Source organism: Ischnura elegans, chromosome 4 (genome assembly GCF_921293095.1).
Source record: "Ischnura elegans chromosome 4, ioIscEleg1.1, whole genome shotgun sequence".
NCBI classification, from domain to species: domain Eukaryota; kingdom Metazoa; phylum Arthropoda; class Insecta; order Odonata; family Coenagrionidae; genus Ischnura; species Ischnura elegans.
Genome location: NC_060249.1, coordinates 11662168 through 11686073, shown reverse-complemented (window position 1 = coordinate 11686073; position 23906 = coordinate 11662168). Strand labels below are relative to the sequence as shown.

Below are 23906 nucleotides of genomic sequence, written 5' to 3'. Positions count from 1 at the left end.
TAATTGGAGCGCTTAGCTAAACGTTCCTGAAGTTTACAAATGGTACGTGTTCTGCCTAAACATAATCGGTAATTTTGGTTCTTGCTGGCATCAGCTATCCAGGGTTAAAATTTGGTGAACTAATTTCTTCCACCCTGTATATTACATTTATGTTACCTATAGTGTAAAGCAGAGGTTTTATCTTAGAAAAAGTACCATTCGGCACAATAACTACGAGCGTAGGTAACTCAATCCCAGGAGGCAGTGATTCCCCTCATGGAGTTCAGTTGAAAATCTTGAAAATGAAACCCCCTCACCTGCATTGCGCATGCGCGGCGCGTAAGGGGAAAGGAGTATCAAGGAGGGTGGAGGGGTGATGGGGTGCTCGGATAACGTGGCCACAACATTCAGTTGATCCTGAACTCTCTCCTGACGTTGAAACTCTTCATTGCCGTCTCGCACGGATCCTGACTCAATCGCTTTAGTTGGACTGGGGTAGTTGTCGCAATAACTTACGAGTCTGGTGCCGTCACCAAGATAAGTTGAACCACAATAGCTTTATCCTTCATTACACTTCCCGAACGGAGCGATATTCGCAAAAACTTCGCGTTTGGTGCCGTCAACAAACGAAGAGGAAATGTCATAGCCTACTCCTCCATCACGCTTCCCGAGAGAAGCGCAATAATTCTTGTATAATCGGCAGTGCCTTACTATTGCTCCCTGTGCTCAACAGTTATGTGTTTCTTCATCGTGTCGCACGCTTTCCTCGTTGGAATTGCCGTCACATTACTCCTCTGGCCCGGGTTCGATCCTGGGAGGGAAGAGGCAGCTTTCAAAGAATCCTGCGAGTTCATCGATAGGCTCCACGTGCAACCGATTCCTAACCACGTCAGTCACAATCCTCGCGACACCTCCCAGAGGGAGATCGGCCGCGGGACTGCCGGCGTCCCGATGCCCCAACTCCCGAGAGGGATTTTCACCGGCGCGAGCAACGTGAGCGGCCGCGGAGATGACGAAGGCTTGCCCGCCGAAGGAGGCGAATTCGCCGTCGTCAAGGTCCTCGAGTGCTCCGCGGTGCGTTCGGCTTCGGACCTCGCGTTCATTGCCGGAGGATGGACGAAAGCGGTGTACAGGGCCAAAGTGAGGGGTCGAGACGTTGCCATCAAGACTGTCAATCTCAACGGTCTCGACTTTCGTGAGTGTCAGAGGGCTGGAGGGTCCTCGTCTTCCTGCTACAGGAGGGTCGCGGTCAAAATCCTCCGGGAAATGGTGCTGCTCCGACAACTGAAGCACGAAAATATTGTACAGGTAAGAAATCAACTCGATCACCAGGTTTTGTAGTGTGATCTTCCATAGGCTCACCGCGCACAAATTCTTCAGCGGTGAAAACGGATTCTGGGCGTCACTTGGGCTATATATGTCCGATTTACACGGAGCATGTAATTACGCAGGTTAGGACTGTATTAATTTCTTATTATGGCGTTCAATTGTGCGAAAGCACGAACTAAATTCGAACAGGGGCAATTTCGCCGAAATGTATATTTTTTACAAAAGATCTTGCTAAAAATATCATTTATTTTCTGGTATCGATACCGATATAGGCTGAAAAATATTGACTATTGGAATATCTCACATTGACAATATAAATAACAAGCGTTCAGTTATGCACCATTTTGCTATCGGTATTTTTAATGTCGTTTAATGCCGCTGGTTTCGAAAGAATGAACGTATAAAGAAATCACTCTCTCTTCTTTAACATTTCCTTATCGCATATCTATCCAATTGTTTTCGCTCTTCCTTAATGTTTCTAATCGCCCCTTTCTTCTTTGCGGCACGCCGACAGTATTCACAAGAGGAGTGTATGAAAGTTGAACTTTAAGATATTTTTTTTAATCACAAGTAAAACTTTTAAATGTACACATATGTATACGCCACAGACATTTTTTTAATATTTAATTTTTTGGTAAAGGCTGAATGAATTTTTGGATAATAAATCCTTTTAGTCGAGGTTTGCAATCAATCAAGCTGGAAAACGTGTTTATGTTGGCCTATAGTGACCGGCACTGTATTTTGTAGTGCCAATCATTTTTTCCCACAAATTTTGTGACCGCCATTTCCTTCGCGCCCTTGGGTTTAATTCGCCCACTCCCCTATGCATCCCATCCCTTTTTTTCTTCTACGATCTAAGGCTCCTAACCATGGCCTTTTCCGGTCACGCTCTCTTAAGAAATTCTTCATCACACCTTTAGCGCTAGTCGTCGCCCTACCTCAATGCTTCATAATCGGCTCGTTCTTGTTTGGGTCACCCCGTGGCCATCAATAAGAAGAATATGGATTCGTCATTTCAATTGGAAGTTATTTATTGATTTTTGCAAAATTTCAAATCAGTAATACCAAAACAAGTTGTCAATTTTCGCCGGATAATACCTAATATTCACTTCGTGGTAACTTGTAGAAACGGTGTGCCTAGCACGCCTCTTCGACACCTTTCCGCCACTAACAAACTAAAGCATTATCTATAACTCGTGCCAAAAACAATGTAAGGTTTTAATGGGTGAAAAGTCGTTATCAAAGCACAGTTAATGGTTTGAAGCCCATTATTTGGTCAAATTTAATTTAAAGACTAAGTTTTTCGCCTTGATGATACAATATTCACACTTATTTTTTTCAGTCTGAGTTCATGACCTTACAAAAAGATTCAAATGTCATTATGAATACTGCCTTTAATGAAAAAAAAAAACTTTTTTTGTTTAAACCCCATCATTCGATTCATTTACTGACTCAATTAGGTGCTCTTCAAAGCATGCATTAGGGCGCCCAAAATCTTCGAATTATCCCAAAATGATATAGCCCAATGGTAAAGTAATCTCCAGTTTTTGCCGGACATGTCGTCCGTCAGTAAATCGGTGGTACTGATTAAAACTAGTTTGAAATCTAAGGAGATTTTTAAAAGGTGGCAATCAACAAAATCATTACAAATCCTACATTATTAACGTAATACAGCACTTACTTCACTCCCTCATAACTGTTTTTTCATACTATAAGGTCCCACGTTGAAAAATAAGAACGGCTTTGAGGTGATAAATGCTTTTAATAAGCTTGTAATCCTTCAAAACTCCTTCGCATAGACTCTACAGAATTAAAAGTAGAAATTGTAGAAAAAACTGACAAAGGAATAATTTCTGCAGTTGGAAGGGAAAGATCGTGAACATGAAATACTAATCTTACCTGTGTTTTATTTATTCTCCCGTAATGGAACTTATTTGCTACCAGCTCTGATGTTTAAAATATTTGGAGAAAATACTGATGCCATTTAAAATCATAGGCTTGTCATTTTCAAATATAATATATTGAATAGAAAATACATTATATTCAAAAATGTACACATCACAGTGAAAATTTATGATATCAATTCAGGAATCCATAGATGCAATGCAAGATATTTCAATAATAATTCACGGCCTTTGATATATCCATCCGCTACGGGTTCGTGATACGTAGTGTTCGTCCATGGCACTACTCCCCACCATGTCATCAGGAAATTCAGTGTTTTGTCTGAAGAAAATTGGTACGTGAAACCAGAATGAGAAAGATGAGTATGAGAAACGAGAGAAAATATTGTTACAGTTATCATTACGTTTATTTTATATTGCGTACTACGGAGCATCAATTACTTAATTAAACATTAATTACTTTCATATAAACGTAACGAGAATATTTTCTACAGTAATTGCAGTAATTTGTTTTCAATCTGGATCCGCCCCTGTGCAAAAGGTTTGGAATTATAATTAGGAAGGATAATTAATTACCGGATTATGGTTTTCTGGGTCAAGGTTATAGAATAAACTTCGACTTTTAGCCGCCTGAATTTTCCGTGCGTAGACTTATGAGATGTGTTTGCGTTTTCCAGCAAATATAAAGCAACAGACATTACCCCGCCGACTAACACATACCTCAACAATACATTACGTAAATTAGACGAATCTCTATATTGTGATTGCTATTAAATATAGTGAAAAAGTACAGCATTCATGAGGAAAGGTAATTAGTTTTAGTCCGAAATATGTTATTTACTCCGCCAGGTGAACTTCCATGTTCCATACGCTAAAAAAATGGAACATTATTTTGGCTTGGAACCAGATTAGCCTAATATGGTAGAAAAACTTATTTTTTTCTGAAAGAAAACGCTGCGATTATGAACAGGAACCATATGCTGAAGTTACGCATCATAATTTAAAAAATACTTGTACAAGGATGCTTAATTCTGAGTACATGAGCGGAGACTCACATTTTGGAATCCTCAAGTTTTATTTGTATCACTCCTGCGGCATGCATCCGAATGATATGTAACATAACGTCGCAAATCATTCTTAAAATGAAAGAGATCACCATTTCGGTGCCTTTTCCACTTATTTGCAAATTTATTTGTTTTCAGCTTCCGCCCGTAATCTTATCTCTCTAAAAGACGGTTGCTAACTGATCGGACTAATTGTAGCCAAGGGTATTTATAGTCGCGTCGTCAATGAAAGACGTTCGCTGTGCTCTACGAATACCATCAATCAACGATTTCATCAATTATTTAGTTAAAAATTTTAAATCCAGGCTCGGGGAGACTAATAATACACTGCTTACAGACATTTGGAACTACAATCCAAACGTTCCCACCACATATACACTGCCTTTGCAAATTACTCTTCTATGAGTCTATCCTATGTCTTTCTTCCTTCTAGATTAGCTATGTTTATTGTTACTTTGAAATAAATTGTAACAATCAATGTGTTTTTGGAGGAAAAAAAAGATAAAATGTTTAAAAAAAAAAGAGAGAAAATTAAAACAATTGAAAAGATCCAAACAAAAAAAAATATAATAATTACAAAACGATAAAAATGTAAAAATAAGTAATCATAAATTACCAAAAAAAATCTCCAAAAATAATAAAATAAAATGTATACTTTACAAGTCCTATTTCATTTGTGTATAATCAACTGTTTAGTATGTAAGCTTCTGTTAACGCTAACCCACACTACCCCAAACAACATAAACATATGCGCAAAAATCTCATTGCATTGTAAACTGGCTGGTTGTGGTAAACATAAACGCGACAGATAATGTGCATGTTGTTGAACTTCCCTTTTCCATTGCTATGAATACCATAAACTATTTTCATTCAACAATGTAGCACAGCATTGGTATATACTGTATTGTTATGAAAAATATAATAGAGATTAAACGAATAAATTTAATTTAAATAACTAGTGTATTGCGTCATGAAATATTTGAACATCAGTCATTATAGTTTTGCCCTCATGGTTTGAAATGAATTAATCTCTTCTTTTCACCATTTCCGAAAGTGTCATAAATTTGTTCATCATTACTTATTTTGGTCTCTGATAACAGATTTGAAAATATTTCATAACTGAGGTAGAGCTTACTTTACATTACAATCTGGTATATGTCGTGCTATTCGAAATCGATAGAAGTGAAAATATTGTGTATTATTGTGTAAAAATGGATTTTGAGGGATTTTTAATTTTTCTGTACTTAGTATTCTGTTTTTTATTTTGGTTAATGTATATTTTTGTGTGTGATGTATCCTATCAAACAAGCTGGTACTTTACATTTTATATTTTTGTCTTAATGTTTTTCCTGACTTTATGTTACCACCCGGCTTTCTGGTCGACTTGTAACAATTTATGTAATGATAATTATAATTCAATATGTTCTCATAATATAATACAGACGCTCCAAGTATTCCATAGAATTTCACGTCATCAATTTAAAAAATTCAACGCTGAAGTGAATTCCATGATGAATGGCATGATTCTTCTTCTAGCGCTTAGGGTAGTGAGGGGCCAGAGTCCGCATGGGGCAAGATTCCTTTTCCGAAATATTTCCCTAAACGTCGGGATAATACCACTTGTAATCAATCAGTTTCATTCACGTGACCGAATTTAGAAGAGGCGTGCTTTCAGAGTAAGACAACGAACGACAGAACGTGAGTTTTTCTTATGTTTCGTTTTCACGCGACTTTTATCTAAATTTTAGGACCGCGCAATTTTTATCTATGCTTTAGGCATTTATTTGACTAACATGTTTGTCTAGCGATCCTTTAATTCATTCTTTGCCTCGAAAATTCATGCAGTTAGCAATTGTGCAGCTCACCATGTGGTTGTGCTATTGCGGATTAGGTGTTGCACGTGCCGTTGGGGCAAGAGTCATGGGGCAAGTGTCCGCATGAGGACTCTTGCCCCGCGGGCGCTGACTCCTCCCCCACTTTATGCCATTGCTTAATATATACCTTATAATTTCTGTAATAAATATCACGTATACATTTTTGATAAATGAATTTTTAAAAAATGTGGAACTTAAGCCCGTTAACGCCTAACGGTGCCAAATGGTACCAGCTGGTAGTGCAATGCTAAACGTAACGTTTTGGTCATTTATCGTAATTTATTAGGGTTTTTGAGAGTTTAAAATTAATAAGAATATTTTAAATAACATGTTTACGGAAAGTTTGCTATTTTAAAGTTGTTAATTAACGTTTTTAGAGTCGTTTGAAAATTGAGAATTATCAACTAGCCCAAAAAAAACGGAAGTTTTAGAGCAGGCATTTCGATTTTCTGTACGTACGCCTTATGTGCTGTTAATACAAAGTTTTTTATGTAATTGTGATTGCTATAACATGTATATCTCATATAAATTATGGTTATTTTATGTGAGCCTAATATTTGGGATGTTTTGATGCTAAACATTTTGGTGGTAGCATATGGTGGTGTACTATTAGTGGTAAAAGAATACATTTTGCACCTAATGACTCAGAATTTCATTGATATCTAGATACAAGATTAACACAAAAATCGTAGAAACTTTGTAATTTAGGCGCTACCGGGTTAGGAGAGAAACCGATCGGAAAGAATTCGGACAACAAGTTTTGATGATAGCTACACTGAGGAGGAACAATTGAGAATCCGTACGTTCGTGCATGTTGTATAGAAATTGGTGAATTTTCTCTGCGTAGATATTGCTTGATTTCAGCATTTTAGGTCAGTTTAATTCACAGATATGCATAATATAGCCACATGCCTCTTCTGAGAGCATTAGCTCACATCCAAAAGCGTTGCATGCGCATAAGCGGAGTATAAACTCAAGGCAAAACTCGGAAATTCTTACGAGTTTCCCCTACACCCAGAAACTATACATGAAGATACCTAAAAATAAGTAGGTACAAGGGTTGCGATGATAAGCGGCGGTTAATGTACGTCAAAATGGGCATTAACTTCACCGGAAAAACTGATTATCACTGTGGACTTTGTAAAAAATTGTGCTCAGATCCAACAATTGTTGATTGGATAGTGTGTAATGAATGTAAAACATGGAGGAAAGAACCTTGCACCACATATTCCGGAAAGGGAAAGTTCACGTGCGAAAACTGTGATTCGGACTCTAGCCCCACACGAGGAGCAAGTTTCCTATTTGTTTTTCTCTTACATTTTATTGAATTGAATAACGGCAGTTCTTTATTTTTTATACAGCAATGGAAGATAAGTATTGTAGTAAATGTAACTGCGAACAAATTGCGTTAAAATAAAAATTATTGTTGGAACATGGAAGCATAATTTTAATAACTGTTTTTAGTTGCGTACTCTTGCCCCTCATTCCCCTATTATCAATTAATTTATTCATAATTATCACAAGTATTGCTATTTAAGTCTACTGGTAGTTTTGCATCAGGCAATTTACCAATCCGCCAGGCATTATGAGTCATTCATGAAAATTGTATTCCTGTGAGAGGAAATATTTATTTACGCTAATTTTGTATTTTAGAGACTTACTTCGACTCTACTCACGTCAGCTGAAGTAATTTTGGTAACTTTCAGGCTAAAATTAACAAATTAATGCATCTACCGCACGTGTGTTTAAAACATCGTTCACTGTTCATCAAGTATGTAAAATATATTTGTGAAGGTAAAAACATACGCCGAAACGTTGGCCAATAATTTTTTATTTAATTCATATCGACCTCCAATCCAAAACACTATACCATTTTTCTGAACTGACGGCGGGTGACCTTGAACGTGCTCGAAACCCACCCACTCTTCTAGCCAATCACAGGAGAGCGACAGGAGAAAGTGTGGAAGAGCCCGCAGTCTCTCTCCGACCTCCGTGCAGTGCACATCGCTCTCCAGCTAGCAGTGTTGCCAAGCCGAATCTTATGAGATCGTACAGCGCTCGTTCTGCCGCCTACAAAAGTACCGTTATTCCCAAGGCTGGCAACGCCGGTCGGCCGGATGGAGGGGAGCGGAGGGGAAATGGGAAGGGGATGGAGGGGAACGGAGAGGTGGAAGGGGCAGCGCTTCTCATTGGCTAGTTTATATGTTCCACCTAGCCGCCGTCAGTTCGGAAAAATGGTATTATCAAAGTTAAAAATTGAGGTTAAGAGAAAGGAAAAAAAAATGTTTGTTATAGAATTTTGGTGTATTTGATTAATACTGCCGGGCTAACCACTGGTTTTTCACACCATAAGGAACGACGTGTGTGTCCGCATATACGTGCGATCGTCGCGTCTCGAGAACAGCCAAGCACGATCTCTCGATCTAAAACCACCCAAGGGTCATTACGTCGGATCTCATACTTAGTGGGACGGAGGAGACAATGGCCGAACTCCGATCCACTTTGGGGCCCTGCACTGAGCGTACTTGAATTTCCCTTGGCCGAGACGTCGCGATTTTCGACTTGTGGCCAACTTCACGACCGAAGTTTGGCAAGTAAGTCTAGTCAGCCTCGCTAAAGAAATATGGCAAACGAGCGTGCTGCGAACGCACCCAGCGGGCTTCCCCCACTCTTTTCATTGCAGGTCCACAAACGCGTTTCTAATTTTAAAATGTAGAAAAAAGGCAGGGCCTTATGTACAAATTCAATTGGAATTATTATGTACAAATTGAGGTCAGAGGACCTCTTTAAACACAACTTTGGAAGTAATTACACTATCCTCTGTTAAACGCACATGATGACTCATACTAACGTATGAACAGGAGACTTAAATGTGGAATCAGCCGCATTTTGATAAAAGTTATTTAAAGAATACGAGATATTGTTGCAAATGAACAAATGTATCAGTTTGTGCGCCGTTAACGTCAGGAATATTTACCGGTTTTTGTTTTTTTTATTTTTAAAAAGCAATTTTAGGAAACAATAGCAATTTAGGAAGTAAGATATGCCGTCGCATGTTCTCTGATAAATTCTGTGCATTTTGGTACCTCATTTGTAGAGTTTGGTTGCGTATAAGTTGAGAAAAAGGTATCTATACCTACAGTTGAAATATATACATGAAAAGAAGATACATGAAAAATGTACGACTATATGATTGGATGATTAAAAGAGAGAGACATACGGGTGTACGCCGCATGACGTATTGGAGATTGCCCCGACGTTTCGTGACCGACTGCTGGTCACTTCTTCAAGGGAATGGCGCTGGGATTTGTTTTTGCTGCATTTTTTATATTTCAGGTGGGAGGGGTGGGCGGAGGGTGTGAGGAGTGAGGACTGGAGGGGGAAGATGACGAAATGTTGCGGACGACTGGGTTCCATGTACTGCTGATTCTCAATCCGCATCCCTATTATAAAAGGGTGGTTTCCTATTATTTTTTATTGCCTAAATCGAAAGATTATTACTCCTGGAGTACGTATTTCACGCTTTTATGTTTTTTAATGAAGATACCTATTTTTCGCGATTAAATGAAAAGTGAAAATTTTCAAGCGCGCGAAAACGCGACGGCTAAGTACGAATGCTGGTAAAACTCCGTGTGACGTCGTTCTGGTTCCCGCTGCCGCAAGTGAGGTGACCTTGGAACGAGGCTTTGAGCGCTGATACGACACAGGATGCTAAGCAGGTAGCAGCCCCCCCCCCCCCCCCGCTAGCTGTTAGAGCTTGGCTTAAATAAGGATTATTAATATCTTATCAAACGAAGGAAACTTTCCGACCTCAGGCAGTTTTAATAGGTGATTATTAAGGCAGGTTTCCCTGATCTCTGTGCCTCATGCATGCATTGGTGATCTCAGACGATGTAAAACTCCTATCTACTCGTATAGAAACTAGGTCCCTGTGAAGTCACTTGGAGTGGCATCGCATGGGCGCCAATCTGGCCTTTTTTCAAATGAGGATAAAATTGACAATTGCCATTCATCTAAACCGGTATTTCTAAAACCAAATAATTTGTATATTATGAATACATTGATGGTGGGTAACGAATCGCAATCAATGCTTTTCGTTTTCTTTGATGAAGGTAACCACCCTATTATTATTGTTCTTCTTTATTTCAATGGCTCCGCGGAGGATTCGGGCTTTAAAATGTTTTTCTCTCGCGATGACTCTTGATTTTTCGATATCGACCATGTGTCCGGTGGCTTCATACTCCGCTACGGTTGACTTTGAAGAGTAACCCAGTCGAATGGCCCGCTTGTTGTGCTCTTCTATTCGAGTTCTGACCGTTCGTCCCGAATTTCAATCTTCGAATCGAAGTTCCAATCAAGATATATGATTGGATTTTGAAATGTCATTTTATTTACTTATGCTGCACTTTAACGCTAATTTTATTTTAACATGAGGTTTATGGGAATCGAATAAAAACTTGAGCGACTCTTTTACGTCTTTTATTTTTACCAGGAGAGTTTGCGACCTCCCAAACTTTTCGATTATATACGTCATACATTCGATGAATTGCATGTATATATTTGAGGTCGCAAGTCTTTAGGTCGCCATTTATATTTTTGACGAATCGCGCAGTTCTCATTTGTATTTTATTCAGTTCACGGATTAAGTCCTTCTGTACCGGATCCCATACGCTCGCTGCATATTTAAGTTGTGTTCCGATGAGTGCGAAATTCCACCCGTAATTTATTTTTTTCATCCAAAAATCTTCCCAAAATACGCTTGACAAATCCTAGCTTCTTCAGGGGTCTACCAAAAAAATATGAATTAAGTATACGTTCCCCACGATGAGTTTAGACACAATCTTCGTTATCAAGTGACGTGATCCGTTGACGGAAATACGCGAAGAGATGGCTGGTGGGATAGAATAGGGAATACGGACGCAACCAACGAGAGCGTGAAAGCGAACACGGTACATATGAACGTGAGAAACGTCCAACTTCCATTCATGTTTCCTGTTCACGGATAACTAGTCAGAATCCCCCTAGGAAATGGAACACACCTATTTGAAAACCATAGAAAGAACAAGGAGAGAAGATTTCCGAGTTGGGAACACGTTCGTCGGGTAGAAAAGATTTACAAGATTTTAAACAAAGATTTGGTTTTCCGGCATTTGAAAAATTAAATGTTCGTTGCATTGGGACATCTGAATAAAAAATAGAATGAAACGCATTGCTATAAAAACTTTGAGGATTCCAAAATACATTGTTACGTCTTCAAAAACTTTTTCCGAACATAACGTCAATCAACCGGTGCGATAAAATAACGAGCCCACCATTGCTATCATACTTCGCTGCTTGGCGTCAACGTAACGCTTATCACCAGTCAATTGTTTAAGAAGGTGCTACTTCGATTGTGTCCGTGGAGGGAATCTTCAGTCACGAGTAACTCACGGCAAGGGAGAAACCTGGATTTTTTTTCTGGGGGGACAAGGGTCTGACTGGCAGATGGTCTTCTCATAATTGCTATAAAAGACAACATACAGCAATTACTGTACGAAATATTCTCTGTATTTTAATATGACAGTTATAAAAATTTTGAGGCTCCATTATACACGAAACTATTATAATGAATACCGCATTAAAAATCTTGTCTAGCTTTTAATCACTTGCGTGCGTACCCCTCAAATTCCCCCCAAATCCTCGTATGACTCACAGTATGCGGCTTTAGTATATGACTTACACTATGGCGGCATACCTGATTGCAATTTGGCCAAAGGCTGATATAAGTCTTCGCGGGAGGAGAAGAATGCACGAAGGGATGACTGCAAAGTTCTTCAAGGGAAAGAGTCGGAAGAGAGGCGGTAGAGCAGAAGTGTAAACTGGAATGTAAGGAGAACAAGAGTACTTCAATTGTCGATGGGTTTGTCTCAAGACGCCTCCACAGAGTTGCACAAGTCCATACACGGATTAAGGCCGTTGATTGGAGGGGAGGGAAAGAGGGGGGCAGTTCACTACCTTCCACGACGCTACTCTTTTAAGGTATGAAGTACTGACTGAGATCTGATATGCGTTGGTTTTTAGATGTTCATCAATTACGATATTTTAAAACGATTGCCTTTCGATCAAATGAAAGAAAGGAGATTCTATTGGAGATCCACCTTAAATATTGCATGTTTTCTATTTCTCCTGAAATTACGGAAAAGTGGGCAGACTCCTACCCACCTTATCTACCCCTCCACAAGTCTTGGTATTAACTAATGGAGGGTATTTACCACTGCCGTACTACTGGGCAGTACGATTTTCTGATACATATTCCACACATATACTAGCCAACTTTTCAAGCGTTCAGGCCAGATAACAATACTGTAAGATTCTATCCGGACACTTAGCGTGGAATTTGTGTATCTACGAGAATTTATTCTGTTATGGTTCTTTTGATCGATCGTTGATGTACATTAATGCGTTGCAGAATTTATCATCGTCACTGATCAACAATTCATACCCCGCTTTGACGTACCTCTTCACTCAATTCTCATCTCAACTATTCTTTTGAAACCTACGTATTTCTCTCTATGTTGATGGTGGTTTTCGGGTATTGCTGTGTAGAAAACATTTTTACTCGACGTTTCACTCCTCCTACTGGGAGCGTTATCAAGAGAATGGAAGGAATTTATTCTCTTCCCGAGCTTATATATGTTTTTCGCTACCCATTGTTGTGCCGGATTTGAATTTAAGGCGATAGCCGTTGGTCATTATATTGTGCTAGGAACCCTCTCCATATACGGCTGAGGTTATACCCATCCTCCCTATTAAAGTTATTAGGTCTTTTCGCTATCTCGATGGATTCACGTATAAGACGCGGATGGTATTCTTCCGTCTTCGCTAATACCCGTGTAGCGTCAAACATTATTCTATACCCAGGGCTGGAGGCAAAATGTTCAGCAACAGCTGATGCGTCCCACTGATGTAATTTTAACGCCCTTTCGTGCTCCTTAAGCCTTTGGGAGATTGAACGCTTGCTCTGTCCCACGTAGCTTCTGCCGCAGCAGCAGGGAACCTCATACACTCCCATAGATTGAATGGGTATTAGCTCGGGAAGAGAATAAATTCCTTCCATTCTCTTGATAACGCTCCCAGTAGGAGGAGTGAAACGTCGAGTAAAAATGTTTTCTACACAGCAATACCCGAAAACCACCAACAACATAGATAAAAGAAGCTGTGAAAATCTTCAGACGAAACCTACGTATTTCTCCTCTTTCATATCTTTCTTTAAATGTTCCATTAACTTTATTCACGATCTCCATTTTCCATTTTTTGCCATCTACTTGTCCCTCGATGGCTATCTTCACCAGGCAAACATGTGTCATCATATGGCCTATAAGGTTGTTTCGACTTCTCATAAAAGCTTTCACAAGACCAAGCTTTATCCCCTGCTCTTCTCAGGACATAAAACTTCCTCATTACTTAATCTGACGATCCATTTTATTCTCATCATGCATTTGCGGAACAAAATTTCCTTCTTCCTTGATTTCATCGCGGCTGTCATTGTCCGTGCCTAATTCGCGTAGAGATGCATACTCCAATTGAATGGTTCGACATTTTTTTCCCTTAATTCTGTGCTGTATTTTCCTGCTGTAAGTATATCTTACTTTTGGTGGAATTTTCTTTTATACTGGGCTATTCTGCTGATAACTTCTTCCTTGCTTCTTCCCTGTGCATGAAGATCGTGGAGTGAAGAATGCATGAGCCGCGTCAAATAAGTACTTCACGAAGCACATAGCTAAATTCGACACTTTACTATTCACCCACCATGAAGTAGGCACGCCAAAATGAAAATATGGTCCTCAACCAATTAAAACTTATGAATTGAGTACCAAACTTATACATTTATAGCTCATATTCAGTACTTAGGATCAATACAGCCGGTTGTTATCATTGTTAAGATAACTGTAGAGTCTTGATGATGACTTATAAAAAGCTGAAACTCTGACTGCGCTTTTTATGAAGACTCATTATTTTTTCTACTAATATCTCGTATAAAGAAGATGCAAATGATTTTAGACGTCATCTATATGGTAAATGGACATGTTATCTCTATTGAAAAAAGTTATTTAATATATGAACATCTTGTAAAGATTAACTCAGAAGTATTTTCACTTTCTCTAATTTTTATCTCCCTGCATTCATAAATACCGGACAATATCTCGAATACGATGGTACATAAGATGGAGGGATTTATTTTTCAATATTTCTAGTTTTTTGCGGATAGATGTTATTAAAGAAAAAATATTTACATCTGCTACGTGCTAAAATTAGATAATAATGAAAAAAATTGTAAAAATTAAAAAAAATTACTTCCAAATAATACTCTGTATGCGATTTTTTAAATAGGAAAATGTTCTAAATCATATTTTCATTATTTAATTTCAATTAACTGCTAACACAAACAACAGAATAAACACAGAACGCAGACAAATGCGCAAAGTAATAAATATTGTATTGTAAACTGGTTGGTTGAGGTGCACATTGAGTTACCGGTACAGCCTCTGTACGCGCTTTAGTAATGAGAAGGTTGGTGCATAAACCTATCACCGCCACGGAGGAGGATAAATGGGTGGCGACGTCGTGATTGGTATTTAAATTAGGAATTCAGGCTATTTTTACGTCACGTACCCAGCTACCCCTGCATTTTCGATTCCTTTTGAGCTCCCTATTTTAATTCACAGAGACGTTGAAGTGGACTTGCACGGGCAGGAAGCTCTTTAGCTGGACCACCATGACTCTCTCTGCCAAAATCCCGCGAAAGGTGCCATTTTCCGCTTCCGTGACTTCGAGACTGGACATGAGATCAGAAAGCACACGCCCTCAGCGCAACTGAGCTTACAAAGAGAAACATGCGACCTCTAGTCCTTCTTTGAACTCTAGGGCGATTTTGCTTCTCTCTGAACGTTGGCAAATTCAATTTCGGGTATAAAGCGTTCCATTTTAACGCTCTAACATTTTTTTATCAAAATGCTGACTCATCATTCAAAATACACCATTTTTGTCCTGAATTATTAAAAATAATAACTTATATGCCACCTTAGCAAAATACACAGTTACTGGTGGTGCAATTTATTAATATTTATACCTATGATTTAACTTATACTTTTAGAACTTTTAACCTATAATTTAGAACTTTTTATTTAAAACGAACTCACAAAATATAAAATGAATAAATTTTCGCTTGCCTCATTTTGATTCACGGAATGCGGGAATTTAATGACGGCAGCTATCATGACGCTGTCGTTAATAAATAATTACATCAACACCTAAGAAGACTGAAAAGCTTTGAAATCAGGTTAGGATTGCATTTGTTGTTCCTTTTCCTTGCCCTTCTGCAAGTAGGCACTTCATAAATTAATTTTAATTTTAAACATTAGGCGACAGCCTACTTGTGACAATAAGTAATAGATAGTGAAAACAGTACGTGGCCTAGAATTATAATGACCGAAACTCGACTTAAATTTCAATGATACATTAGAGCAAAACTATATTTTTGAGTCAGGTGATTGAAGTTCTAAATGGGGTTATCTGGCGTGTGTTGCGTTCCAATACATTTCTCTCACAGTGATACATGGTGACCTAGTCCAGAGATGAGGCAAAGGTTTGAGATCAACGTCCTGTGCCCAGAGAGAGGTGTAGGACAGCACCACATGACCACGCAAGTTGGGGGAGTGGACAGCCTCGAGGCTCCCAGGGTCGGAGTGCGATAGCGTGGGAATTTCGTCCGTGAAAACGCGTCGGAGGATAATGGAAGCACGCAACGTGTCAAAAGAGATTCTTTGTCCCAAATGAGGTGGGTTTACGTGGAGGAAAATGGTAAAACGAACAGCATCTGACCATCTGGTCCACTTGAGCTTCCTCCGTAACCCTTGAGCAATTAACCACGTTGCGCGTCGGCTGCCCAAGGGAAATTTCCCCCAGCAATGAAATATTCCTCGCCATTTCACTCATTTACCGCCTTCGATTCTCTCCGTTGGGCTCTCAAGATTCATCGCACCTGACGAGAGCAATATGCCACTGATAGTTAAATATCGTCCATTCTAATATATAGTTTATGTTTATACATGTTTTGCAGCTAATATTTTCATTCATTATTCGATGAGGTTGAGCCACTTGAATATTTTTTTTTACATGTATACATTTTTTACATTTTATGCCATAGTATTGTAATCCTAAAGTTGGTATTCTACAACCCTCCATTTCTTCCTATTCCAAACTAATTCATTTATTTCCCAGAGGCCTTTCTTCCCCGTATCCTTTTTGACCTGTCCTTTTGGTACTTGTCCCTGGTTCTTCCTCTGGGGACTTGCCCGTCAATATTTACTTCCATTATTTTTCCCACGAAACCGATGTGTCTCGTTACGTTGCCATTCACCCGTGTTCTTCTTTCGAGTGCATTGATCCTTTGTGTCCTTACTTCTCCTATTCCTCTATTCATCTCCTCGTTTTTCACCCTATCCGTCCATTTTACTTTGAGCACCCTCCTTCAGCACGAGATCACTTGGACCTATATTTTTCTGATCCCTTTTTTCCGATGGTCCTAGCTTCTGAGCCACACGAATAATAAGACGTTTTACTTCCTGGTCTCCAGTCTTATGCTCTTCGAGCCCAGTAGCAGATTCTTAGCTTAGTTATGAGTCCTTCGTTAATTTTTACTTCTACATATCTTTCTTTTTGCGCATGTAAATGGGCAATCTGGTCCCTGTAGAGCTGCTGGATATTTTCGGCCACTTTAGGCTAGTTTATTGTTTCAGATTATTTTTTATTAATTTGTATTGCTATATTGTTCTCAGGTCATTAGGCAAACCTGCAAAATTTCCCTATAAGTTTCCATCAGTGAATACGGCACAAACAGAATAATGACGATTAAAACCCAAGTTTGGCTGAATTTGTTGTAGTTGGTATATTCTATTCGACACAATGCGGAAAATTTAAACGAATTAGGCTGGGAGACGCTGGATAACCTCTTGACTTAGATTGCGTGAGAAATTGAGAATGGAAATCTTTCAGAGAGACACGGATAGCATCATATTAGAACCCAACTTTCAGGGCCCACGGAAACAAAATTTCAGGTCCCGCGGACACTATAAATAAAGAGAAATATTTTGCTGAACGGATTGGTGTGGGAATTCGTTTTTTCCCTGAACGATGAAGGGCTTTAAAAAAATACAAGGCGAAACTTCGTTACAGCACTTCCTTTTTATTCATTAACGGCTGGTGCCCTAGCATCCCTCACCACACGCCCATTGAGGCGGCTTGAAGGGTAGTTTGCAAATGAATACTACGGAAACCTCACACAGAAATAGGTATCTTCCGCTTGGCTGGTCTTTTTTGGTGACGGAATACTTGCGTAAGACTCAATGCAATCATCTTGAAATTTTCAGGGCATTTATGGTGGGTCGTAGTCAGAATTTTCTTGTGTGTCGAATTTGAAAATTTCACCTTTCCATTATTTTCTCATATTCTATTATTTAGCATTGTAGAAACCGGATAATATTAAGCAGGGTCTACTTCACACAACAGATTAAAAAGTATTTTTTTTCTATCATACGGTATTTCTTCGGGCCGGTTTCAACGTTTTCAGGTCATCATCGGGAGGTGAAAATTCTTTGTAAGGACCGGAAAAGGTTGAAATCGGTCGAGTCTTTTAATAACTACTGAGTGGAAAACAACAAAGTTTACTTTTTTAATTTTCTAATTTATCATGCCACAATTCCACAAAGTAACCTCGCGAACCATTGATTTCTACCTCGCACCCTTTACGTGCTTACTCTGCATAAAACATATCGAAAATTTCAAGGTAATACTTTATGTAAAACCATAAAGTTAGCATATACTTAGTTAAGTTAGCTACTCTATGGTTTTACGCAAGTAATCCGTCATCAAAATAGGCCCGTAGAGATGTTTCGCTGTGTCCTCGTAAGCAAATCATGGATTTCGTGTTGAAAGTCTCGAAAGGAGGAAAAAATAAGGAACTAAAACTGCTTTCTAAACGTAATAATAACGGCTCCGCATCTCCACTTTTTTCCACGGCATTTTAAAGTGAGGCAACGATCGAAAATTGAAATACTCTTGAATGAACTTGGTACGCAGAATGTATGGAGGGGTGCGCGAACATGAATGGCCATTAATTCTCAAGTGTATTCTCGGTTCCTTGTTAACGCTTCAATGGGTGCGTTGAGGAAAACTGTTCGAAGGACGCAATGAACGAATGAAAAGGTTGTACGGGAGAATGGGTTTGAAAGAAGCGACTTGTGGATACAAGACTTCACTATCGAGAAAATTCATTTCGTTGCCAATGGTGATGGGATTTGCGTGTGTGCTCAATCAATGAAAAGTTTGTGAATTTATTCATCGGCATCCCCTTTCTCATATTTTTTTACGCATATTTTAGTAAATTGAGGATATTTTCTTTTTCTTTTGCTATATAAGGAATAAGGAAGAGTTTTTACGTTTGAGGAAAAACTGTAAATATTTTTTTTTCAAAAACTATGACGCCATCAGGTGCTTTCCATTCATCGACACACGTCGACACAAGTCGGCTTGCGTCGCGGTTTTCGTGTTCTATTCTATGTGCGTCGCCGATTGTTGTGACACAAGTCAACAAACGGTAACGCGCAGGAAATCGAGAGTTATAACGAGTTTCCGTGAGTCAACGCTTGTGGACGCATGAATGGAAAGCACCCATCGCAGTAGGTACTAGTGAATTAAAAACTTCAATTTACGTTGCGCGATCCCAAATGATATCTCTAAGTTAGCAGCCCACATCGCTTTCTCTCTTAACTTTGAGTGCATTCAGGTGCGTGGTTATTCACTATAGGTTATGGATTATCGCGCAATTCATTATTTTATTGTCCAACATGTAAACTTAAGTTATTAACACAAGTCACGAGTCCACCGGAATATTACGTAAGGAGTCAAGCTGGAATCGGGCCATGTATAATATTATTCAAGGCTGGTTAAAGATGTTCTGATGACGTGAATAATCTTCTGATTGTCAGAATCAGAAGGTCATTCACGTCACAGGTGGCTTGAAGGTTTCTCCAAAAGCTTTTTTTTCTGTGGTTTCTTGTCGAAAGCACTTCAATTTAAGTAGGTATTGCTATTTATTGCAATTTTAATGAATGGTTTGAAGTAATAGGTACTAAATATAATCTTAATGTAACGAATATACAGTTCTGATTTTTTTGTGGAAACGGGACAAGTATAATCTAACAGGGGTTCGTAATTAGGAATATTAAACAAGGTAAAATGTGAACGTAAGATGGATTATCGAGGGCCAACAAAAAATATTTGTTTGAAAACTTTTTTTATTATAATAGCTGATCTTTATAGACTTTTATGTGCTGAATCCAAAACTGGCCTAAGTTTTTTTGTATCACCCATACTTTCCAAGCAATATGTATTTTATTATATAGTCTAATACCCCTATACCGTATATAGGGAAATCAATGAAACACTGTGTTACATCATAAAATTGTTTGTATTTACAGTTAAATTACTTACAATAGCAATGTAGTGTGATAATACAGGGTTCACTTGTGGCAAGTTCTTTTCTTTTAGCCTAGAGCCAAGCAGTTCAGCTTTTTCTTTCGTTAAGCCCAGATCCCCAACTAAGTCGAAGTCTGTAATGTTTCTTTGGTGTTTTTAGTAACAAACTGACCACAAATATAACAAAAACTGTCAGCAGAGTTTTTACAACCGCGATTACACATTGCACTGAGCAGATGTACAGGAAATGTGAAAGTCAGGTTAGGCTGAAAGTAAACTAAACATCAGCTGGTCAGCATGTGTATCAGCAGTGCTACCAGCATCATCTTCATTCATTAAAACTACTTTTTCAATTTTATTTTAACTATAAAAAAGCTGTTCAATTCTGTAAATATTTGTTGAATTCATAAATTTAACTATAAACTGTGAATAAATGGTGGGTGATACAACTTTTTAAGCATCATATTTGGATTCAGCAACCTAAAAAACATAAGATTAAGGTATTTTCATTAAAAAAGTTTTTTCATCGTTGGCTTGTATACACATGAATATGGTTGTCATCTTCTGAGAGCGCTCTAAACTGATTAGCTTGGTTGCCATCTTCTGAGAGCGCTTCTTCTTACTTCTATTTATTTGCACTGCATCTGCCTTTAAAATATATATCATTCAATGCGACTATCAACCCTAAAATCTTGCCAAAAATATTCAAATTAAAAATAACTTAACCGCCAATTTGGATACAAAAGGTTGTTGAACTACACTTCCTTTTATAATTTATTTTTTGGAATAACTTTTTTTCAAACTGCCTATTTTTTTCTCCTTCCCAGGAAAAGAAAATATTTTAGCATTACTTCGGGCGGCAGTGGTTAATATGTTCCAATTTTGGAAATAATTAGTATACATGATATTTTTTAGCCAGGTGACAAATTATGCACCGAGAGAAAATTAGTTTCAGAAAAAAACCGTATTCGGACTACCGTAATGCACACTGTCTACTTCTTTTTTCTAGGTCTTAGGATCTTGCATACCGGATGCCATCAGTCCAGTTGCAATGGTGACGGAGCTGGGAGACCCTCTGGATACAATCAGTTTGCTTCAATTATCATGGGAGGACAGACTCAGGGTAAGTTGCTAGGTAGGATAACAAATGTCGATTTCAATGTAAAGATTTCCTTGCAAGTAACTTGAAACTAAAATTATTTATGTTTAGTTTTTCCTTATCAACTTTTTACTATTCGACAATGTAGGAGGAGGATTATTTATGGAGGTTGGGTCAAATACTATAATTCGATAAAATAGCAAGATAGCCCAGACGATACTCCATTTAAAGAGCTTCATTTTAATAGTGAGAGAGAGAGGAGGAGGGGGGAGAATGGAAGGGAATGTATGAATGCATGAATAATTGATTGTTATCTGGGAAACCACGAAGTGCAAAAAACCTAACTACTGTTAATATTCTGCTCTAAAATACAATAATTATGAAATAAGCATGAAATAAATACTCTTAAGAGTAATTAAACACAAAGATTCGAACAAAATGAAACTAATATATTCAAATATTCCTACAACTAGAGACAACTATGTTTTAAATATTCATGAAATTTCCTCTTAGAAGTCTGGCCTTGCGAGTTCACCCGGGGCTTCTTTTCCGTACCCTTTACGTACGTTTTCCGTTTTTTGCTCATCTTTCTCATAAGTGAGTTGGCGGCCCGAGAATAGGGCCATAAAAATTGCGCCGTGCACCTAAATCAATGTTTTTTGTCTTTTAAGTAAAAAAATCTTTTTTTGAAGTGATTGTTTCGTTTCGATTCCAGATGTCTCTGGGGATGGCTCGAATCCTTCACCACCTGGCTCATTCGCCCCTCGGTTCTTTGGCGATGAACGAATTTCGGAGGCATCAGTTCGTTCTCGTCGGCAGGACGACCCTCAAGTTGTCAGACGTCGACGACGTCGGTGTCACGGAGCCTTCCTGCGTCAGCAGTAACGACTGCCTTCTGCGCTTGCCCTCCGAGATGCAGAATGACTCGTTCTGGCTGGAGCGCCCCTCGTGTCCGTGCATCGAAGGCCGTTGCGTCGGTCACAACGAGAGGCTGAACGTGTGGCGTGCTGGACGTCACTTGATTCGCCTCTTTCTGCCTCCTACCGCCCCCTCTACGCTGGAGCCTCACATCCAGGAGCTGCTGGAAGCCTACAACACTGCCAGGTGGAACTCGAAGCAAATATTAGAAGCTTCGCAGAAGTTGGTCGCCCAATTCATCCCCGAGAAGAAGGTGCACCGGGTATATGAGAGGCCATCCAACGTTGAGATGGAAAGTTTTGATCATGAAATTCCGGATGGTTAATCAGGAATAAGGAGCAGTTATTCAAATGGTAAACAAACACGGGCTTAGTTGAAAAAATTTAAATCGTATTATTAAGCTTTAATCCTTAGAATAAGCACATATTAACAAGAATGCTTGACTTCGATGCGGAAAAAAACTATTATTTAGCCGGCATTGAATCCAAATGATTTTCATAAATGTATTTATGTTGTAATTAGTACTACTCCGCAGCATTTTTGTGTACAACCGTCTGCTTTAAAGTATTGCCACGATGTAATATCTATTAATCTTAAAATAAGAAAAACTTCTCTTTCAACTAAAGATTCCGTTGCACAACGAAACTCGCGACGGTTTTTCAAAAATATCAATTTTGTGGAATAGTTCAACTTTTAATATGATCAATAAATAACTCCACTACGTGACGCTTATTGTGGCTGTATATATCCGTAAAATGATGACGTAATTATATCATGAAAAAGTGATGCAACATCCCAAATAAATTTCATGTCCTAGCTGGAGACCCCTATTACAAATTAATGGCCAAATTTAATTTAAAAAATAAAATTTTCACACCAAGCGAACAAAGATACGCCTTATTGCAACCAATTTATCTTCATCTTATTATTGTCGTAAAAACTTAAAGGAGTGGGAGGGTGATTAGGACCGCATTTTCACTCGCTTTTATCTACTCTTCCACGGAATTATCTTGTACGTTTTCTTTTCACCCAAACTTATATTTGATATGATTGTTTTTCAGGGGTTGAGATGGTTGCCAACTGTGATATGCCTGAATTGTACAACCAATTGAATCGCTGAATTCGCAACCTCTGGGTGCCATTTTTCTCGGTGAGGAATATAAACATAAGATCCTGACTACAAGGCCGTTTGCCAAGGGTAATTATGAAAAGGTGATCACTTTGTTACCGTTACAGAATAGACTACTTTCATTAATGGGAATATGCATCTCTTTTTACTCCTCATGTAACGATACAATCAAGAATCGCTCATAGAAACCTGCTCCCAGACCCTCGGATACTTGAACAACAGGGTGGGACGAAAAAATTACTTTCTTCAAGACCAATTTTGCCACAAGTGGAAAAGTAGCAAGCTGATATTAAATTTCTAGGTCCAAAATTTTCTCAAAATTATTTTGTATCAACCACTGTCGCGGAGCCATTAGTTAAAAAATTAGCGAAAACTCAGATGGAATATAGGGTCCTCCTACAAAGATTATAAGTTCCGAATACTCCTGCGAAGGAGAAATCATAGTCATTTAAGGCCTTTTGATAATACCCGATTGTGAAAATTACTTTCAGAACTATACAATAGAATATAAAATTTAAATGAAGACACCCTATTGAATTTTCAATTAAAATTACACTAAACATCAAACTTATTCTCATTTTCTCACAAAACTAGACGTTTTATCTATAGAAGTCCCTAATTTTACTTATCTAGCGGTAATGATGACATCAGCCTAAATTGTTTTCATCCCATGCAAAACATTACTTAAGTCAATGAATGACGTAAGCTGCTTTCCGAGATCGATCGCGATTTAGTTTGCGATACTAAGTTTATTTCAATCTTCACTGCAAATAAATAAATTATTTCCTTAGTATTTCTGAAAGAGAATATATTATTATTGATTCATAAATCTGCACTATTTACTTCACCTTTAATTTAACGTAATACCAATTCTTAAGCAATATCTTTTTTCTACTTTTTTGCGGTCATGTAGGGAAGAAAGGTTATCCCTTCATAATGACTTGAATGAATAGTAGAAACTGGCGGATATTTCAATCGTCACAAAGTCCTTGAAAGCCAAAAACTAGTTTAATATTATTTATGTCGTTGTACCTCAATGCATCGCCCCAATGGGCAACTGTGTGAGTGAAATATATACGTTTTTTCAAATATACA

The 23906-nt window shown here is 38.4% G+C and overlaps 1 protein-coding gene across 1 annotated transcript; it reads left to right on the top strand.

Moving 5' to 3' along the window:
• The first annotated feature begins 412 nt into the window (after window positions 1–412).
• On the top strand, window positions 413–22871 carry LOC124158289 (extracellular tyrosine-protein kinase PKDCC-like). Its single transcript, XM_046533473.1, has 4 exons — window positions 413–1287; window positions 20675–20788; window positions 21480–22035; window positions 22744–22871. Exons 1-3 carry the CDS (start codon window positions 715–717, stop codon window positions 22005–22007), a joined length of 1215 nt encoding a protein of 404 aa, XP_046389429.1. The 5' UTR covers window positions 413–714; the 3' UTR covers window positions 22008–22035; window positions 22744–22871.
• The last annotated feature ends 1035 nt before the right edge of the window (window positions 22872–23906 follow it).